General features: G+C 49.5%; 1 protein-coding gene across 2 annotated transcripts in view; it reads right to left on the bottom strand.

Annotated features, from left to right (window-relative positions):
- Positions 1–237: 237 nt before the first annotated feature.
- LOC110529167 (kinesin-like protein KIF13B) overlaps positions 238–20227 on the bottom strand; it is an 86122-nt gene continuing 66132 nt past the window's right edge. Inside the window, exons 31-42 of one of the 2 annotated variants that reach the window (XM_036984611.1) lie at positions 19483–19601; positions 19038–19214; positions 18466–18558; positions 17215–17373; positions 15477–15554; positions 12614–12673; positions 12151–12262; positions 11803–11894; positions 10499–10582; positions 10279–10302; positions 2903–4874; positions 238–2289 (exon numbers count right to left, since the gene is read on the bottom strand). In XM_036984611.1, the coding sequence (XP_036840506.1) occupies positions 2033–2289; positions 2903–4874; positions 10279–10302; positions 10499–10582; positions 11803–11894; positions 12151–12262; positions 12614–12673; positions 15477–15554; positions 17215–17373; positions 18466–18558; positions 19038–19214; positions 19483–19601 (3227 nt within the window). In that variant the 3' untranslated portion in view covers positions 238–2032. The remainder of the gene's footprint in view (positions 2290–2902; positions 4875–10278; positions 10303–10498; positions 10583–11802; positions 11895–12150; positions 12263–12613; positions 12674–15476; positions 15555–17214; positions 17374–18465; positions 18559–19037; positions 19215–19482; positions 19602–20227) is intronic. The other variant, XM_036984612.1, reaches the window with a different exon arrangement.

Consider the following 20227-nt stretch of genomic DNA (forward strand, 5'->3'; position numbering starts at 1 on the left):
TAACATCCCGGCAATTTGGAGAAAAAAACACTTTACATAGAAGTTGTGCAGTTACCCATAACTGACCGACAACAAGCCATATTGACGGAAAAACCTTGGAAAAAATGGATGATAGTTACATGGGAGTAGGAGCATGCAAAGGGATTTAAGCATTGGTTCCTATTCATATAGAAGTGTAAAGTTTACACAATACAAAATCCCGTTTGTCTTCAAAAAGTCAAAACAATTCTACCTTGGTACAGATGTATCCACAGTGAAGTTTATTGTAAACACCATATTGATATAAAACAAAATCATGTAGATTTGTCTCTTCCTCTTATGGTATATCTTTTTAAATTGTCCGTCTTAAAACATTCATAGTCAGATCAGATTGAATAGCACAAGTATAAAAACATTTTTAAACATATAAATTAAAAAACAAGCCCAATGTCTAAACCATTGCCGAGCTCTTCATCCATTTACTTCATTCTGATTCTCCCAGGTCTGCATTCTTCCCCTCCCAATATTATCCCCAAATCACACTTTTACCAAACAGATACACGGAATGATAAAACCTAGCAGAGTTTCAGTAGTATTATTACAAAATGGACAGAGTGCAAACTTGTTCAGAAGTTCAAGTATACAGTATATTTCCCCTCAGAACAACTCAGAACTCAGAACAAAAAAAGGGCCATACTGTTCTACTAACATAAGGCACATCATTTGTGGTAATGTCAGTACACATATTCCCCACTGGGTGGTGCACTACTTGTTAGTTAGAGCAACCCATTTGGCATCACATCACGTATTTGGGGTTCATCCCTATACTCCAATACAATGATACCCACTAAAGCCTTGTTCACACTAGCAGTTTGAAGTGACTCAAATCCACATTTTTTTTTTAAAAGGCATATCCGATTTTAATCTGTTTTTTTCTTTCCTGCAGTCGGAACGCCTAAAAAGCATGGAATCAGATATTTCGAGGTGAATTGAAATCCGATACAAAATCGGATTCCTGCCAACGACTTATGTCTGAACAGTCAAATCTAATTTATTTTCCTTCAAGTGGTTTTTAAGACTTACTTGGCACATCTTGTTGCTTGCTACTCTGTTGACAGTTTCAACAAAAACTTATGGTAGCTAAGTAGCGTGTTAAATTGTTTACAAACAAATGACTGTATGTGCCAACAAACTAAACAGCTACCTAGGTTGACCGCTGTGGCCAGACAAAAAAAATGACTCGTTTTGAAAGTTGGATCATCTTATCGTTTGAGGCTTTGTAAGTGTTCTCACGCTACGATGATTTTGAGCATGTAAAACAGCTGGGAGACTTCATTGCATTGTTGTCAGTCAACTTAGCTTGCTGCACAACAGCTTTCCGAGTGAGAGGAAACACGAGCACCACCACCAGTCAGCCTACAGCAACGCACGCACGCCTGCCATTACCTTGACAACCAGAGCAGCCATGTCAGCCAATCACTACAGTCTGAAAACACATCCGATTCGAGACATGTGTATAGCACGACGGGTGTGTGCACTGAGATCGAGGGACGAGCGTAGCAGGGACGAGATCTGACGTAACAATGCAGTCAGTATTGATTTGAGCATTAAGAGCTGCAGGGTGAACAAAGCTTCCGAAGCACATGTAATGACATTACTTAACCACATTAGTTATTTTAATGAGAACCTGAGAGACCCTATACGACTTTGTAAGGCACTCAGGACAAGGTAAAAAAAAATAAAAATAAAAAAAATAATTCAGATTATATGAAATAACAGTATGTAAGCCTGGATACATGGACTTGCATATTGATGCAGCATCATAAACTGGGCCTCTCCTCTTATCTGTCCATCGATGGCTAGACTTTTAAAAATAAGCAAGATGTGCATCTCTTATCTCTTGAAATGTTGCTGTGGTTTTCAGCTAAACCTCTACCGACCAGGGTTGGGATCAATTCCAGTTTAATTCCGGAATGACACTGAAATTCTAAATTGGAATTTCAGTTTTCCTGAATTTAAATGAAATTGACCCCAACCCTGCTACCCTCTCCTCTTAGCTGTTCCAGGACTTGCGGTTCTGTCCGTTGCGACTGGCCCCAGTCCCCTCTCCCTTGGCCAGGGCAGTGAGGGCAGCCAGGTTAGGGCTGGACCCTGATAGGTTAGCACTGCGACGCTTCTGCTGCTGTCGCCGCTTCTGCTTAGCACCGCCCCCGACTCCTCCACGGCTCACCCTATCAGGACGCACCAACACCCCGTAACCAGGGTTACAGTGGAAGTAGTACTTTCCACCCACGGACCCGTCGTTTTTCCCTAGAGAGAGATTGATAGTGAGAGAGAGATTGATAGTGAGAGATTGATAGTGTGAGAGAGAGAGAGAGAGATTGATAGTGAGAGCGAGAGAGAGAGATTGATAGTGAGAGAGAGAGATTGATAGTGTGAGAGAGAGAGAGATTGATAGTGAGAGAGAGAGAGAGATTGATAGTGAGAGAGAGATTGATAGTGTGAGAGAGAGAGAGAGAGAGAGAGAGAGAGAGAGAGAGAGATTGATAGTGAGAGAGAGAGAGAGAGAGAGAGAGATTGATAGTGAGAGAGAGATTGATAGTGAGAGAGAGATTGATAGTGAGAGAGAGAGAGAGAGAGAGAGAGAGAGATTGATAGTGAGAGAGAGAGAGAGATTGATAGTGTGAGAGAGAGAGAGAGATTAATAGTGAGAGAACTGGGGCACAGCCACCATAAAATACTGTCACACTAACATAATATAGACAATAACCTGTCATTCCAAATTAAACAGCAGAATCTTGCAAATTAGTGAGGCTATTTCTGACTTAATGTTCACCGGGGCATTTCTGAGAACTCATATCAAAACACGGAGGTAGCCGTCTAATCTAGATGAGATAATATAAATCTCTGCTATATTACCTACCTGCAGGTAAATCTAGCTCCACTCCAACCCAGGTTCCCTCTGCAAAGTCTGTAGGTCCCACGTAGCTCACCATCCCACTTTTATGACTTCCTACAGTCACAAACTCCCCCTCCTTCAGCCAGTCAGGCACGGCTGTGGTTACGTCGGTGACTCCTTCGTCTGAGTCGGAGAGGATCTCCAGTCTCTCCAGAGGAACAGAGAGGTCAACACCCAGACTACTGGCCTCAACTCCTTCTGCCCCTGCCTGGCCTTCATCCTCATCTAGGATAGGTTGGAAGGACTTCAGGTCAGATGTCTTTACTTTCTGGATCTTGAATGCGTTGGCTGATGTGCTACTGGAAGTGGGAGTTTTGACGACTAGTGCTGGGACAGGGTTTAGGGTTAGAAGAGGGGCTTTGGCAGGGGTTGGCGTTGAGGTCGGAGCTGGATGGGCAGGTGTAGGGGCTGGGGCTGGGGTTGGTGTTGAGGTCGGAGCTGGATGGGCAGTGACCGGAGCTACAGATTGGGCTGGAGCTGGGATTGGGGCTGGTGCTGGGATTGGGGCTGGTGCTTTGACTTGTTGGCTAGGTGCAGGCTCATCAACTGGAGGCTCTACAGGGGAAGGTGCAGGTTCAGACTGGGCTGCCGGTGCCCGCTGGTCTAGTTCTTCTGGTAGCTCTGATGGAGGCTGGGACTGGTCTGGACATGCTTCTACTGGTTGATCTGTTTGGCCTAGTACTGGTTCTGAACCAGCTGATTCACCCAGTCCTGTCTGTTCTGTGGCTGCTTGATCTGATTCTTGTGGCAGGGCTGGTGCTGGTTGAGACTGGTCCAGTGGTGGAGACTCTTTAAGACCTGGTGCCGATTCTACCGGTGGTTCTGGTCGATCAAATGCAGACAGTTCCGATTCTGGAAGATCCGTTACAGACTTGCCGACATGTTGTTCTGTCTTGCCCCGTGATGATGACAACATTACCTCCGTCTCTGGTTGTTCCTGAGGTATCTCGGACTCCATTGGTTCTTCTATGTGGACTGGTGGTTCAGGCTGATGTGACACTATAGACACTTCATGTGTAGATTTATCTGGTGTGGACTGTGTCAGTGACTCTGACTGGACTGATTGTTCTGACACTACAGTCGGTAGTAGTCTGTAGTGGACTTGTGTAGACTTGTCTGGCATGGACTGTGTCAGTGACTCTGATGGAGTCCTGTGTTCAGGTTCTCCTGAGGTGCCGTGTGGTTCTAATGGGAGATGAGATTCTGCTTTGAGTTTATCAGTCCTGTCTGCCTGGGATGTGCTAGTATCAGTCCTGTCTGTCTGGGATGTACTAGTATCAGTCCTGTCTGTCTGGGATGTACTAGTATCAGTCCTGTCTGTCTGGGATGTACTAGTATCAGTCCTGTCTGTCTGGGATGTACTAGTATCAGTCCTGTCTGTCTGGGATGTACTAGTATCAGTCCTGTCTGTCTGGGATGTACTAGTATCAGTCCTGTCTGTCTGGGATGTGCTAGTATCAGTCCTGTCTGTCTGGGATGTACTAGTATCAGTCCTGTCTGCCTGAGATGTACTAGTATCAGTCCTGTCTGTCTGGGATGTGCTAGTGTCAGTCCTGTCTGTCTGGAGTGTACTAGTATCAGTCCTCTCGGTCTCCGAAGCCTCCAGGTCAGTAGCAGTGGCCTGGGGTATCTGAGGAGTCTCCTCCTCTTCCTCCTGGTCGGCCATGTTACAGTCATGATGAAGGTATCGACCGATGTCTGCCTCGAATGACCTGTGCATCGCCTCAAAGCCATCTGGCCTGAGATTGGCTGACGGAGTGATGTCCCCACCAATCAGGTAGGGCTCTGACAGGGTTGCCGTGGAGACGCTGGTAGATGCCTCGCTGACCGGGCTGGGGGCGGGCTCTTCCATCTCAGGGATGATGGGTGGTGGGAGGGGCATGGTTTTGGGGGCCTCTGATTGGCTCTCTGGGGGGATGATTTCCCCAATGGGAACCTGTGGAATTAACAGGTGTAGGACCAATGTAATTGATTTGTTATTAAAACCACATTTATCTATTATGAATATTGCTTTGTGTGTCCTAACAACTCGTTACATTGTCAGTGTGGCTGGATGGGCCAGTCTTTGACCTGGCTGTCAGTGTGGCTGGATGGGCCAGTCTTTGACCTGGCTGCCAGGTCGCTGGCTGGATGGGCCAGTCTTTGACCTGGCTGTCAGTGTGGCTGGATGGGCCAGTCTTTGACCTGGCTGTCAGTGTGGCTGGATGGGCCAGTCTTTGACCAGGCTGTCAGTGTGGCTGGATGGGCCAGTCTTTGACCAGGCTGTCAGTGTGGCTGGATGGGCCAGTCTTTGACCAGGCTGTCAGTGTGGCTGGATGGGCCAGTCTTTGACCTGGCTGTCAGTGTGGCTGGATGGGCCAGTCTTTGACCTGGCTGTCAGTGTGGCTGGATGGGCCAGTCTTTGACCAGGCTGTCAGTGTGGCTGGATGGGCCAGTCTTTGACCAGGCTGTCAGTGTGGCTGGATGGGCCAGTCTTTGACCTGGCTGCCAGTGTGGCTGGATGGGCCAGTCTTTGACCTGGCTGCCAGTGTGGCTGGCTGGATGGGCCAGTCTTTGACCTGGCTGCCAGTGTGGCTGGCTGGATGGGCCAGTCTTTGACCTGGCTGCCAGTGTGGCTGGATGGGCCAGTCTTTGACCAGGCTGCCAGGTCGCTGGCTGGATGGGCCAGTCTTTGACCAGGCTGCCAGGTCGCTGGCTGGATGGGCCAGTCTTTGACCAGGCTGCCAGGTCGCTGGCTGGATGGGCCAGTCTTTGACCAGGCTGCCAGGTCGCTGGCTGGATGGGCCAGTCTTTGACCAGGCTGCCAGGTCGCTGGCTGGATGGGCCAGTCTTTGACCAGGCTGCCAGGTCGCTGGCTGGATGGGCCAGTCTTTGACCAGGCTGCCAGGTCGCTGGCTGGATGGGCCAGTCTTTGACCAGGCTGCCAGGTCGCTGGCTGGATGGGCCAGTCTTTGACCAGGCTGCCAGGTCGCTGGCTGGATGGGCCAGTCTTTGACCAGGCTGCCAGGTCGCTGGCTGGATGGGCCAGTCTTTGACCAGGCTGCCAGGTCGCTGGCTGGATGGGCCAGTCTTTGACCAGGCTGCCAGGTCGCTGGCTGGATGGGCCAGTCTTTGACCAGGCTGCCAGGTCGCTGGCTGGATGGGCCAGTCTTTGACCAGGCTGCCAGGTCGCTGGCTGGATGGGCCAGTCTTTGACCAGGCTGCCAGGTCGCTGGCTGGATGGGCCAGTCTTTGACCAGGCTGCCAGGTCGCTGGCTGGATGGGCCAGTCTTTGACCAGGCTGCCAGGTCGCTGGCTGGATGGGCCAGTCTTTGACCAGGCTGCCAGGTCGCTGGCTGGATGGGCCAGTCTTTGACCAGGCTGCCAGGTCGCTGGCTGGATGGGCCAGTCTTTGACCAGGCTGCCAGGTCGCTGGCTGGATGGGCCAGTCTTTGACCAGGCTGCCAGGTCGCTGGCTGGATGGGCCAGTCTTTGACCAGGCTGCCAGGTCGCTGGCTGGATGGGCCAGTCTTTGACCAGGCTGCCAGGTCGCTGGCTGGATGGGCCAGTCTTTGACCAGGCTGCCAGGTCGCTGGCTGGATGGGCCAGTCTTTGACCAGGCTGCCAGGTCGCTGGCTGGATGGGCCAGTCTTTGACCAGGCTGCCAGGTCGCTGGCTGGATGGGCCAGTCTTTGATCTGGCTGCCAGGTCGCTGGCTGGATGGGCCAGTCTTTGACCTGGCTGCCAGGTCGCTGGCAGGATGGGCCAGTCTTTGACCTGGCTGCCAGGTCGCTGGCTGGATGGGCCAGTCTTTGACCTGGCTGCCAGGTCGCTGGCTGGATGGGCCAGTCTTTGACCAGGCTGCCAGGTCGCTGGCTGGATGGGCCAGTCTTTGACCAGGCTGCCAGGTCGCTGGCTGGATGGGCCAGTCTTTGACCAGGCTGCCAGGTCGCTGGCTGGATGGGCCAGTCTTTGACCAGGCTGCCAGGTCGCTGGCTGGATGGGCCAGTCTTTGACCAGGCTGCCAGGTCGCTGGCTGGATGGGCCAGTCTTTGACCAGGCTGTCAGTGTGGCTGGATGGGCTAGTCTTTGACCTGGCTGCCAGTGTGGCTGGATGGGCCAGTCTTTGACCTGGCTGTCAGTGTGGCTGGATGGGCCAGTCTTTGACCTGGCTGTCAGTGTGGCTGGATGGGCCAGTCTTCGACCTGGCTGTCAGTGTGGCTGGATGGGCCAGTCTTTGACCAGGCTGGCTGGATGGGCCAGTCTTTGACCAGGCTGCCAGGTCGCTGGCTGGATGGGCCAGTCTTTGACCTGGCTGCCAGGTCGCTGGCTGGATGGGCCAGTCTTTGACCAGGCTGCCAGGTCGCTGGCTGGATGGGCCAGTCTTTGACCAGGCTGCCAGGTCGCTGGCTGGATGGGCCAGTCTTTGACCAGGCTGCCAGGTCGCTGGCTGGATGGGCCAGTCTTTGACCAGGCTGCCAGGTCGCTGGCTGGATGGGCCAGTCTTTGACCAGGCTGCCAGGTCGCTGGCTGGATGGGCCAGTCTTTGACCAGGCTGCCAGGTCGCTGGCTGGATGGGCCAGTCATTGACCTGGCTGCCAGGTCGCTGGCTGGATGGGCCAGTCTTTGACCTGGCTGCCAGGTAGCTGGCTGGATGGGCCAGTCTTTGACCAGGCTGCCAGGTCGCTGGCTGGATGGGCCAGTCTTTGACCTGGCTGCCAGTGTGGCTGGCTGGATGGGCCAGTCTTTGACCTGGCTGTCAGTGTGGCTGGATGGGCCCGTCTTTGACCAGGCTGCCAGGTCGCTGGCTGGATGGGCCAGTCTTTGACCAGGCTGCCAGGTCGCTGGCTGGATGGGCCAGTCTTTGACCTGGCTGTCAGTGTGGCTGGATGGGCCAGTCTTTGACCTGGCTGTCAGTGTGGCTGGATGGGCCAGTCTTTGACCTGGCTGTCAGTGTGGCTGGATGGGCCCGTCTTTGACCAGGCTGCCAGGTCGCTGGCTGGATGGGCCAGTCTTTGACCAGGCTGCCAGGTCGCTGGCTGGGCCAGTCTTTGACCAGGCTGCCAGGTCGCTGGCTGGATGGGCCAGTCTTTGACCAGGCTGCCAGGTCGCTGGCTGGATGGGCCAGTCTTTGACCAGGCTGCCAGGTCGCTGGCTGGATGGGCCAGTCTTTGACCTGGCTGCCAGGTCGCTGGCTGGATGGGCCAGTCTTTGACCTGGCTGCCAGGTCGCTGGCTGGATGGGCCAGTCTTTGATCTGGCTGCCAGGTCGCTGGCTGGATGGGCCAGTCTTTGACCTGGCTGCCAGGTCGCTGGCAGGATGGGCCAGTCTTTGACCTGGCTGCCAGGTCGCTGGCTGGATGGGCCAGTCTTTGACCTGGCTGCCAGGTCGCTGGCTGGATGGGCCAGTCTTTGACCTGGCTGCCAGGTCGCTGGCTGGATGGGCCAGTCTTTGACCTGGCTGCCAGGTCGCTGGCTGGATGGGCCAGTCTTTGACCAGGCTGCCAGGTCGCTGGCTGGATGGGCCAGTCTTTGACCAGGCTGCCAGGTCGCTGGCTGGATGGGCCAGTCTTTGACCAGGCTGCCAGGTCGCTGGCTGGATGGGCCAGTCTTTGACCAGGCTGCCAGGTCGCTGGCTGGATGGGCCAGTCTTTGACCAGGCTGCCAGGTCGCTGGCTGGATGGGCCAGTCTTTGACCAGGCTGCCAGGTCGCTGGCTGGATGGGCCAGTCTTTGACCAGGCTGCCAGGTCGCTGGCTGGATGGGCCAGTCTTTGACCAGGCTGCCAGGTCGCTGGCTGGATGGGCCAGTCTTTGACCAGGCTGCCAGGTCGCTGGCTGGATGGGCCAGTCTTTGACCAGGCTGCCAGGTCGCTGGCTGGATGGGCCAGTCTTTGACCAGGCTGCCAGGTCGCTGGCTGGATGGGCCAGTCTTTGACCAGGCTGCCAGGTCGCTGGCTGGATGGGCCAGTCTTTGACCAGGCTGTCAGTGTGGCTGGATGGGCCAGTCTTTGACCTGGCTGCCAGTGTGGCTGGATGGGCCAGTCTTTGACCTGGCTGTCAGTGTGGCTGGATGGGCCAGTCTTCGACCTGGCTGTCAGTGTGGCTGGATGGGCCAGTCTTCGACCTGGCTGTCAGTGTGGCTGGATGGGCCCGTCTTTGACCAGGCTGCCAGGTCGCTGGCTGGATGGGCCAGTCTTTGACCAGGCTGCCAGGTCGCTGGCTGGATGGGCCAGTCTTTGACCAGGCTGCCAGGTCGCTGGCTGGATGGGCCAGTCTTTGACCAGGCTGCCAGGTCGCTGGCTGGATGGGCCAGTCTTTGACCAGGCTGCCAGGTCGCTGGCTGGATGGGCCAGTCTTTGACCAGGCTGCCAGGTCGCTGGCTGGATGGGCCAGTCTTTGATCTGGCTGCCAGGTCGCTGGCTGGATGGGCCAGTCTTTGACCTGGCTGCCAGGTCGCTGGCAGGATGGGCCAGTCTTTGACCTGGCTGCCAGGTCGCTGGCTGGATGGGCCAGTCTTTGATCTGGCTGCCAGGTCGCTGGCTGGATGGGCCAGTCTTTGACCAGGCTGCCAGGTCGCTGGCTGGATGGGCCAGTCTTTGACCAGGCTGCCAGGTCGCTGGCTGGATGGGCCAGTCTTTGACCAGGCTGCCAGGTCGCTGGCTGGATGGGCCAGTCTTTGACCAGGCTGCCAGGTCGCTGGCTGGATGGGCCAGTCTTTGACCAGGCTGCCAGGTCGCTGGCTGGATGGGCCAGTCTTTGACCAGGCTGCCAGGTCGCTGGCTGGATGGGCCAGTCTTTGACCAGGCTGTCAGTGTGGCTGGATGGGCCAGTCTTTGACCTGGCTGCCAGTGTGGCTGGATGGGCCAGTCTTTAACCTGGCTGTCAGTGTGGCTGGATGGGCCAGTCTTTGACCAGGCTGGCTGGATGGGCCAGTCTTTGACCAGGCTGCCAGGTCGCTGGCTGGATGGGCCAGTCTTTGACCTGGCTGCCAGGTCGCTGGCTGGATGGGCCAGTCTTTGACCAGGCTGCCAGGTCGCTGGCTGGATGGGCCAGTCTTTGACCAGGCTGCCAGGTCGCTGGCTGGATGGGCCAGTCTTTGACCAGGCTGCCAGGTCGCTGGCTGGATGGGCCAGTCTTTGACCAGGCTGCCAGGTCGCTGGCTGGATGGGCCAGTCATTGACCTGGCTGCCAGGTCGCTGGCTGGATGGGCCAGTCATTGACCTGGCTGCCAGGTCGCTGGCTGGATGGGCCAGTCTTTGACCTGGCTGCCAGGTCGCTGGCTGGAACGCATTGTCCCTTGTTTAAAAACAAAAAAATCCTAACTTGTTTTTGCTGTGAAATAAATCAAGTTTATTTTTTACCTGCATTATTGTCTTCATATTTTTCTGTAACGAAACCCAACAACAAAATGTAAAATATATGATTGTCAACAACTCTGTTTGGGACGTTCCCTTCTTGGATTATTGGACAAGTGTTGGGCAAGACATAAAAATCCCTCAAATCGGAGTGCCTAAGGAAATTTGGGCTAAACATTTAAGAAATAGTCAATGAACTAGGGACATAAGATCAAGTGACTTTTACCAAGTGACGACCAAGTGTGGTATCCAAGTCCTCTTCAACACTTGGTGACTGCACTCTGATGAAAGGCAGGCTCCGAGGAACAGGCTAAAAATGAGAGTTTCGTGTTAAAATTTGATCTGAGATGTTTCGCAGAGTATATTGACAGTTAAATTAATCATTGATGTCATTCCAGCCTCTGATCTAAGGACAGTATTCCGATTCGAGCCTCTGATCTAGAGACAGTATACCGATTCCAGCCTCTGATCTAGGGACAGGTTACCGATTCTAGCCTCTGATCTAGGGACAGTATAGCGATTCTAGCCTCTGATCTAGGGACAGTATAGCGATTCTAGCCTCTGATCTAGGGACAGTATACCGATTCCAGCCTCTGATCTAGGGACAGTATAGCGATTCTAGCCTCTGATCTAGGGACAGTATACCGATTCCAGCCTCTGATCTAGGGACAGTATAGCGATTCTAGCCTCTGATCTAGGGACAGTATACCGATTCCAGCCTCTGATCTAGGGACAGTATAGCGATTCTAGCCTCTGATCTAGGGACAGTATACCGATTCTAGCCTCTGATCTAGGGACAGTATACCGATTCCAGTCTCTGATCTAGGGACAGCACACAAATTCCTGTCCCTTTTCTATTAAATCATCATCCATTCTAAATGTCCTTTCTGACCTGCTCAAGACCCTGGGAATTAAAATAAGGCATTATTTAAAAAAAATAAATTTATAGCTAAACATTCCAAACCTCTCTCTTCTCAGAGAAGGGGTAAGGGGGAGGGGCACTAGAGACATTGGTGGCAGATCAGCAGACTCCGAGTTCTAGATGAATTCTGGAATCACAGTGAGAACTGACAAGTGATTGTTTTCACATGTTTTGATTGGAAGATGCTAGAAGAAGGAGAAGGAGTCGCCACGGAAACCATTGTCAGCAGGTCCAAACAGAACTGAACCGGTCGTCCTCTGGCTCAGCCCATAACACCTGGGACTCAACCACTCTCCCCTCTCCTGTCCACTCCACCACATCTTCACACTGCTGGACAATACTCCCATACAAAAAGGCCCTTGGACAGATACTGTCTCTAAAAACAGACTATGGCTGCTTCTATATGCGGTGAGCTAAATGTGTGAGATAATGTGAATGTCTAAGAACTGACCAGAAAGCAGTTGTTACTGTTAAAAGGGTTCAACAAAATTTCAACTAACTATTCACTAGACCCTTAACCTCTATTCTAACCCTAACCTTAGTTCCCTATTGAGGATCTACAGATGGTCAAACTATCCAAATAAATTACATTACTTAGTTTAGTTTACCTGCTGGGGGACAGGAGTCAGGTCTCTCTTCTCCTCCCTGGCGGAGAACAGGGACTTGAGCAGTTTGGGGACAGGAGGGACCAGAGCCTTGACTGGGGAGAAATAATAGGTAGCACGAGCGCGCAGTGAGAGGTCTTGAGGTCGTACAGGGAGGAAGAGGAAACATGAGGAAGAGGAGGAAGAGAGGAACCTATAAACTGGAGAGGAGAAACCCAACAGAAGAAACCAGAGAGGACAGGCAGAACAGGTAATATAATAGCAGCACCAGAGCAGTGAAGGCTCAACAGTGAGGAAAAGGATAGCGACCATTAGCCCCGAGGTTATATCAGAGGACTGTGTTGTTCTCACCAGTGTCAGGGAGGATGTTCTGGGCCAGAGGTAGAGTGGATCCATGGAGGGTACGTCTGGAGTGGGACGGGGGAGGAACAACTGACAGGTCCTGGTGACTCTCGGACCAGCCCTGAGGATACCAGGGACGGAACAGTAGAACCATTTTTGTGATTATAGTTGGCAGCAGGATTGGGGTCAATTCCATTTCAATTCAGAAAGAAAATTTAAAATCTATGAAGACAATTGGAATTTGAGTGTACTTCCTGACTGGTATTGGAATTAAATTGACCCCGACCCTGGTTGGTAGAGATATGGTTACTGTTTTGTTGTTCGTTGAGGTGTTGTTAGAGTATGTTGCCCCATGGTGTTTGATAGTTAAGGTGTTGTTAGATACAGTTTGGGTGTCAAACACCATGGCAACATAGAAGTTGGGGGGGGGGGGTCTGTTTTTCTAGATTAACCTAGTTTAGGGACGTCTCACCTTGTTGCCATGTCGCCTGTGGTTGGTGGACAGGTCCTGTCTGCTCCAGGATCCTGACAGCTAGAAGAGGGAAGAGACCAGGATGGTTAGGACAGGACAGTGCAGGGTTCAAACAAGACTGCGTTAGCCTGTTGAGCTAAATCCTTAGTTTAGAGAGCTAGCGCAAGTCTTAGGTTAGTTACACTGTCGTCTTTACAGGTTAACTAGCAGTTACTAAGTAGTACGTTATTACGTTACTGAGATGATGGGAATAGCTGGCTGACGGTAGAGGCGTCCTCATGCTTTCCAGATGAAACAGTTTGGTAGAGTTGGTGCATATAGCATGACGGACATTTTGTGACGTTTCTATTCGTTTAGGATTTCGTGAGGGTTTTTTTCGGAGCCGAAGTCTAAGCCCCATCGTCGGTGATTGGTCAACAGTAGGGATTCTTCAAAAAAAAAAAAAACGTATTTGTCGTCATCCAATGAGAGACGACTCGTTTTCAATGAAAAAAAAATCCTTTGAAAAATACTGCACCAAACATTTAAGTTAGATGTGAAATTGCACGACTATGGTCTCGTCGGCAAAAAACGGAAAAATGATTTTGTCAAAAATATTAAAAAGTTACAGTTCATATGAGGAAATCAGTCAATTGAATTTACATAAATTCATCAGGCCCTGATCTATGGATTTCACATGACTGGGAATACAGATATGCATCTGTTGGTCAGATACTTTTAAAAAATAAAATAAATGGGCCTCAGGATCTCATCACAGTATCTGCACATCTATCACTCCAGTGTTTATTTGCTAAATTGCAATAATTTCGCCACCATGGCCTTTTTTTGCCTTTACCTCCCTTATCTCACCTCATTTGCTCACATCGTATATATAGACTTGTTTCTACTGTATTATTGACTGTATGTTTGTTGTTGTGTGTGTCGAACTGCTTTGCTTTATCTTGGCCAGGTCGCAATTGTAAATGAGAACTTGTTCTCAACTTGCCTACCTGGTTAAATAAAGGTGTTCTCAACTAGCCTACCTGGTTAAATAAAGGTGTTCTCAACTAGCCTACCTGGTTAAATAAAGGTGAAATAAAAAATAAAAATATTAACATCTCTGTGCATTCAAATTGCCATCGATAAAATGCCATTGTTGTTCATTGTCCGTAGCTTATGCCTGCCCATACCATAACCCCACCTTCACCATGGGGCACTCTGTTCACATGGTTGACATCGTCAAACCGCTCGCCCACACGACGCCCTTCACGTGGTCTGTGGTTGAGGCCGGTTGGATGTACAGCAAATTCTCTCAACCGACGTCGGAGGCGGCTTATGGTAGAGAAATTAACATTCAATGCTCTGGTGGACATTCCTGCAGTCAGCATGCCAACTGCACCCTCATCTGTGGCATTGTGTTGTGTGACAAAACTGTACTTCTATTGTCCCCCAGCACAAGGTGCACCTGTGTAATGATCATGCTGTTTAATCAGCTTCTTGATATGCCAAACCTGCCAGGTGGATGGATTATCTTGGCAAAGGAGAAATGCTCACTAACAAGGATGTAAACTAAATTTGTGCAGAGAAGAGAAATAAGCTTTTTGTGCGAAACATTTCTCGGCTCTTATTTCAGTTCATGAAATCAAATCAAATGTTAGTCACATGAGCCGAATACAACGGGTATATAGACCTTACAGTGAAATGCTTACTGATGAGCCCCTAACCAACAATGCAGTTTAAAAAATATGTAATTAAAGAGCAGCAGTGAAATAACAGTAGAGGCTATATACAGGGTATTACGGTACAGAGTCAATGTGGAGGCTATATACAGGGTATTACGGTACAGAGTCAATGTGGAGGCTATATACAGGGTATTACGGTACAGAGTCAATGTGGAGGCTATATACAGGGTATTACGGTACAGAGTCAATGTGGAGGCTATATACAGGGGGTACTGGTACAGAGTCAATGTGGAGGCGATATACAGAGGGTACCGGTACAGAGTCAATGTGGAGGCTATATACAGGGGGTACTGGTACAGAGTCAATGTGGAGGCTATATACAGGGTATTACGGTACAGAGTCAATGTGGAGGCTATATACAGGGGGTACTGGTACAGAGTCAATGTGGAGGCAATATACAGAGGGTACCGGTACAGAGTCAATGTGGAGGCTATATACAGGGGGTACCGGTACAGAGTCAATGTGGAGGCTATATACAGGGGGTACCGGTACAGAGTCAATGTGGAGGCTATATACAGGGGGTACCGGTACAGAGTCAATGTGGAGGCTTTTTACAGGGGGTACCGGTACAGAGTCAATGTGGAGGCTATATACAGGGGGTACCGGTACAGAGTCAATATGGAGGCTATATACAGGGGGTACCGGTACAGAGTCAATGTGGAGGCTATATACAGGGGGTACCGGTACAGAGTCAATGTGGAGGCTATATACAGGGGGTACCGGTACAGAGTCAATGTGGAGGCTATATACAGGAGGTACCGGTTATTTGAGATCATTGAGGTAATTATGTAGATGTAGGTAGAGTTATTAAAGTGACTATGCATAGATAATAACAGAGAGTAGCAGCAGTGTAGACACTGCAAATAGTCTGGGTAGCCATTTGACTAGATGTCCAGGAGTCTTTACAAAACTTTACATGTTGCGTTCATATTTTTGTTCAGTGTAAATTCACTCTGACTATTTTGGAGGAAGTGTATACTGGCTACGGCGTCTCAAGACGGACAAACAGTCCTATTGTCGTTATTTTCTCCTTTTACAAAACGGCGAGTTGGGCTAGCTGAGTTAGGCGAGGCGCCAGCCGAACTGAAGCATGCTAAAGCCTTAATGTATAGGTAGATAGACCGTGTGAGCTCATTTCTTACCCGGTTCACATTAGGAGAGCTGAGAGCACGTCTGGGAGACTTGGTCTTGACAGACAGCCGCTCCTTCACTGCTACTTCCTACACACACGCAGACACACAGGGTTTATGTTATGTAAGAGGTGAGTGTAAAGTCGTGGCCTAAAGTTTTGAGAATGACACAAATATACATTTTCACAAAGTTTGCTGCCTCAGTTTGTATGATGGCAATTTGCACTCCAGAATGTTATGAAGAGTGATCAGATGAATTGCAATTAATTGCAAAGTCCCTCTTTGCCATGCAAATGAACTGAATCCCCCAAAAAACATTTCCACTGCATTTCAGCTCTGCCACAAAAGGACCAGCTGACATCATGTCAGTGATTCTCTCGTAAACACAGGTGTGAGTGTTGACGAGGACAAGGCTAGAGATCACTCGGTCATACTGATTGAGTTTGAAAAACAGACTGGAAGCTTCAAAAGGAGGGTGGTGCTTCTGAATAATTCTTCTTCCTCTGTCAACCATGGTTACCTGCAAGGAAACACGTTCCATCATCTGTGCTTTGCACAAAAATGGCTTCACAAGCAAGGATATTGCTGCCAGTAAGATTGCACCTAAATCAACCATTTATCGGATCATCAAGAACTTCAAGGAGAGCGGTTCAATTGTTGGGAAGAAGGCTTCAGGGCGCCCAAGAAAGTCCAGCAAGCGCAAGGACCGTCTCCTAAAGTTGATTCAGCAGCGGGTACGGGGCACCACTAGTACAGAGCTTGCTCAGGAATGGCAGCAGGCAGGTGTGAGTGCATCTGCACGCACACTGAGGCGAAGACTTTTGGAGGATGGCCTGGTGTCAAGAAGGGCAGCAAGAAGCCACTTCTCTCCAGGAAAAACATCAGGGACAGACTGATATTCTGCAAAAGGTACAGGTATTGGACTGCTGAGGACTGGGGTAAAGACATTTTCTCTGATGAATCCCCTTTCAAACTGTTTGAGGCATCGGGAAAAAAGCTTGTTCGGAGAAGACAAGGTGAGTGCTACCATCAGTCCTGTGTCATGCCAACAGTAAAGCATCCTGAGACCATTCATGTGTGTGGTTGCTTCTCAGCCAAGGGAGTGGGCTCACTCACAATTTTGCCTAAGAACACAGCCATGAATAAAGAATGGTACCAACACATCCTCCGAGAGCAACTTCTCCCAACCATCCAGGAAAAGTTTGGTGACGAACAATGCCTTTTCCAGCATGATGGAGCACCTTGCCATAAGGCAAACGTGATAACTAAGTGGCTCGGGGAACAAAACATTGATATTTTGGCCAGGAAACATGGCCAGGAAACACCCCAGACCTTAATCCCATTGAGAACTTGTGGTCAATCCTCAAGAGGTGGGTGGACAAACAAAAAACCCACAAATTCTGACAAACTCCAAGCATGGATTATGCTAGAATGGGCTGCCATCAGTCCATTCTTGGACCCAGAAGTTAATTGGCAGCATGCCAGGGCGGATTGCAGAGGTCTTGAAAAAGAAGGGTCAACACTGCAAATATTGACTCTTTGCATCAACATCATGTTATTGTCAATAAAAGCCTTTGACACTTATGAAATGCTTGTAATTATACTTCAGTATTCCATAGTAACATCTGACAAAAAATATCTAAAGACACTGAAGCAGCAAACTTTGTGGAAATTAATATTTGTGTCATTCTCAAAACTTTTGGCCACGACTGTATGTAATTATTGTGGAGAGGTCTGTCTGTCCGTCTACCTGTCGTAGTCGGTCCAGGGTGAGTATATTCTCCACAGCCAGGACACTGCGGAGGTACTTCTCTATGGCAGCCTCACTGTCCCCTGACTGGACATCCTGAACATCAACACTGGCTGCTAGTCTGGCCAGCATCTCTCTGTCCTCTGGACCCTGGACATCCTGGATGGGGGGAGAAACATCAATAATATACAGGTAACTGCCAAAATAATGCAGACACCTGAGAAAATGAGGGATACAAATGTACGGTATATTGAAAGCAGGTGCTTCCACAAAAAAAGGTGTGGTTCCTGAGTTAATTAAGCAATTAACATCCCATCATGCTTAGGGTCATATATAATAATGCCTGGCAGGCCATTATTTTAGATATCATGACTATGCCCCAATGCCCCCATTCACAGGGCAGGAGAAGTCACTGAATGGTTTGATGAGCATGAAAACGATGTAACCCATAACCCATGGCTGTCTCAGTCACCAGATCTTATGGGAGATTTTGAAGAGGCGCCCGAGACAGAGTTTTCCACCACCATCAACAGAACCCCAAAGGATGAAAGAATGGTGTTGCTTCCTTCCAATAGACTTCCAGACACTTGTAGAATCTACGCCACGGTGTAATGAAGCTGTTCTGGTTCGTGGTGGACCAACGCCCTTTAAGACACTTTATGATGGTGTTTCCTTTATTTTGACAGTTACCTGTATAAGATAATGTATCATAAATAATGTTTAATAGATAATGCACCGTTAGATAATGCATTGTCAATAATGTGTCATCGATAATGTGTCAGAGCCAAAGATTATAATGACAACTGTTAGTTCTGGACACCCATCTAAAGTGACAATATCACAGTGACCTCATCAACATGTGCCATAAATCATGAAAACAGACCTCGGCTAACTGGGTTTGGGCACCATTGAGATTGAAACGTTTCTGGGTGCCATGTTGGCACCAAAACATGATGTACTTTTTACTGTATTCTCCAGTTCTTTTTACTGTATTCTCCAGGTCTTTTTACTGTGTTCTGTTTACTGTATTCTCCAGGTCTTTTTACTGTATTCAAGGTATTTTTACTGTGTTCTGTTTACTGTATTCTCCAGGTCTTTTTACTGTATTCTCCAGGTCTTTTTACTCCTGCTTAATTTGACCAGTTCTCCCTCCAAAAACAGGTATTAACCTCAAGGGAATTTATATACAAAGGTAACTGAAATTAAATGACTTCACAGGTGTTGGCACCAAAACACACACGTTTCTCTCACCCCAGGTATGTTGGAGACGATCTCCAAGGTGACTCCACAGCCAGGAATGGTGCTGCGATGAGACATCTTCTTCATCAGACTCTGACCCCAACCCTGGTACATAACCACGATATCAGCATCAACTATACCCATGATATCAGCATCAACTATACCCATGATATCAGCATCCACTACACCCACGATATCAACATCAACTATACCCACGATATAAAACACCCACCTATACCCACGATATCAACACATCAACTATACCCACGATATCAACATCCACTATACCCACGATATCAACATCAACTATACCCACGATATAAAACTATACCAAATTAAGTTACATCATACAAATCAGCATTGGTATAGACTGGATACTAATTATTCATGAATTATTATGCCCAGAAATGAAGGAACATTGAACAGCTGCTGCTTAAATACATGTACAACTTCATTATACAGGAGCAAGTTACTGAGCATATATCCGACCTGTTGTCCAGTGTGTGTGTGTGTGTGACTCCTACCTGTCGTCCGGTGTGTGTGTGTGACTCCTACCTGTCGTCCAGTGTGTGTGTGACTCCTACCTGTCTTCCGGCTAGGTTGACACAGATGCGTTTTCTGAGAACCAGCTGCATGTTAGCAGGGTGTGAGAGCTGAACTACGACCCTGACTGTCAGGTACACTCGGAGGTCAGCAGACGCGGTGCGACTCAACTGGGGACAGTCATGTACCGTAGAGTCCCACGCCGCCTCCGCACCAACCTGGGGAGGGGGATGATATATGCCTGGGTCAACATCTAGTCCCCTAGTTACTTCTGATAGACCTTAAAAGGGGTCTGATAGGAGTAAGCAGCACGGCAGAGATTCCACCGGGCCGGTAGCACCGGTTCCTACACATCGGATCCTTTCAGATCTATGACAAGTGTCTGAAGAAAAGACCAGGTGTTGATTTGGACCAGGAGATCACTACTGGTGTTAGAGCTTCAGTCGGTTTCAGCTCCAGTTTGTGTCTTTAAGACCGTTAGCTCACCTCTCCATCGGAATGTTTGACGATGTGCAGGTCGAAGAACTCATCCTCATCCTCATGGTTCAGCATGGTGTCCAGACCTCCAGCCAGCGGAGCAGACAGGTTGTCCTGGAAATCATCAGCTAGAGAGAGACAGAGAGAGAGAGAGAGAGACAGAGAGAGAGACAGAGAGAGAGACAGAGAGAGAGACAGAGAGAGAGACAGAGAGAGAGAGAGAGAGAGAGAGAGAGAGACAGAGAGAGAGGAGGGTTCAGAGTCAACGTCAAAATACATCTGATTTAACCTTTATTTAGTCAATGCTGAGACCAAGGTGTCTTCATTTAGACAGGGAGTCAATGCTGAGACCAAGGTGTCTTCATTTAGACAGGGAGTCAATGCTGAGACCAAGGTGTCTTCATTAAGATCTAAGCTAACAGTTGATTAAATTATTTGAACATGTTTTTCTAGGCAAGACAATTTCAAGATCGACCTAAATAATACAATTTAAAAAAATCGGCATGGGGGGGGGGGTCACCACCTTTGTGGAGAGGGAGCACACGGGCCGCCTTCCAAACTCTGGCATCTAAAAATGTGTGTCAATGACTCTGCAATCAAGGGGAACAGGAAGCTGCAGCATGAAAAGAACGAGCAAATCAGCCCCAGGAGATTTTTTTTTTAAGCAAGGCATCTAGCACATCACTAGTAGAACGTTGTTGAAGTTAAAATAAACATTCAGTAGAAGTTGACTGATCTTCCAATGAGCCAACTG

Source organism: Oncorhynchus mykiss, chromosome 8 (genome assembly GCF_013265735.2).
Source record: "Oncorhynchus mykiss isolate Arlee chromosome 8, USDA_OmykA_1.1, whole genome shotgun sequence".
Taxonomy (NCBI): domain Eukaryota; kingdom Metazoa; phylum Chordata; class Actinopteri; order Salmoniformes; family Salmonidae; genus Oncorhynchus; species Oncorhynchus mykiss.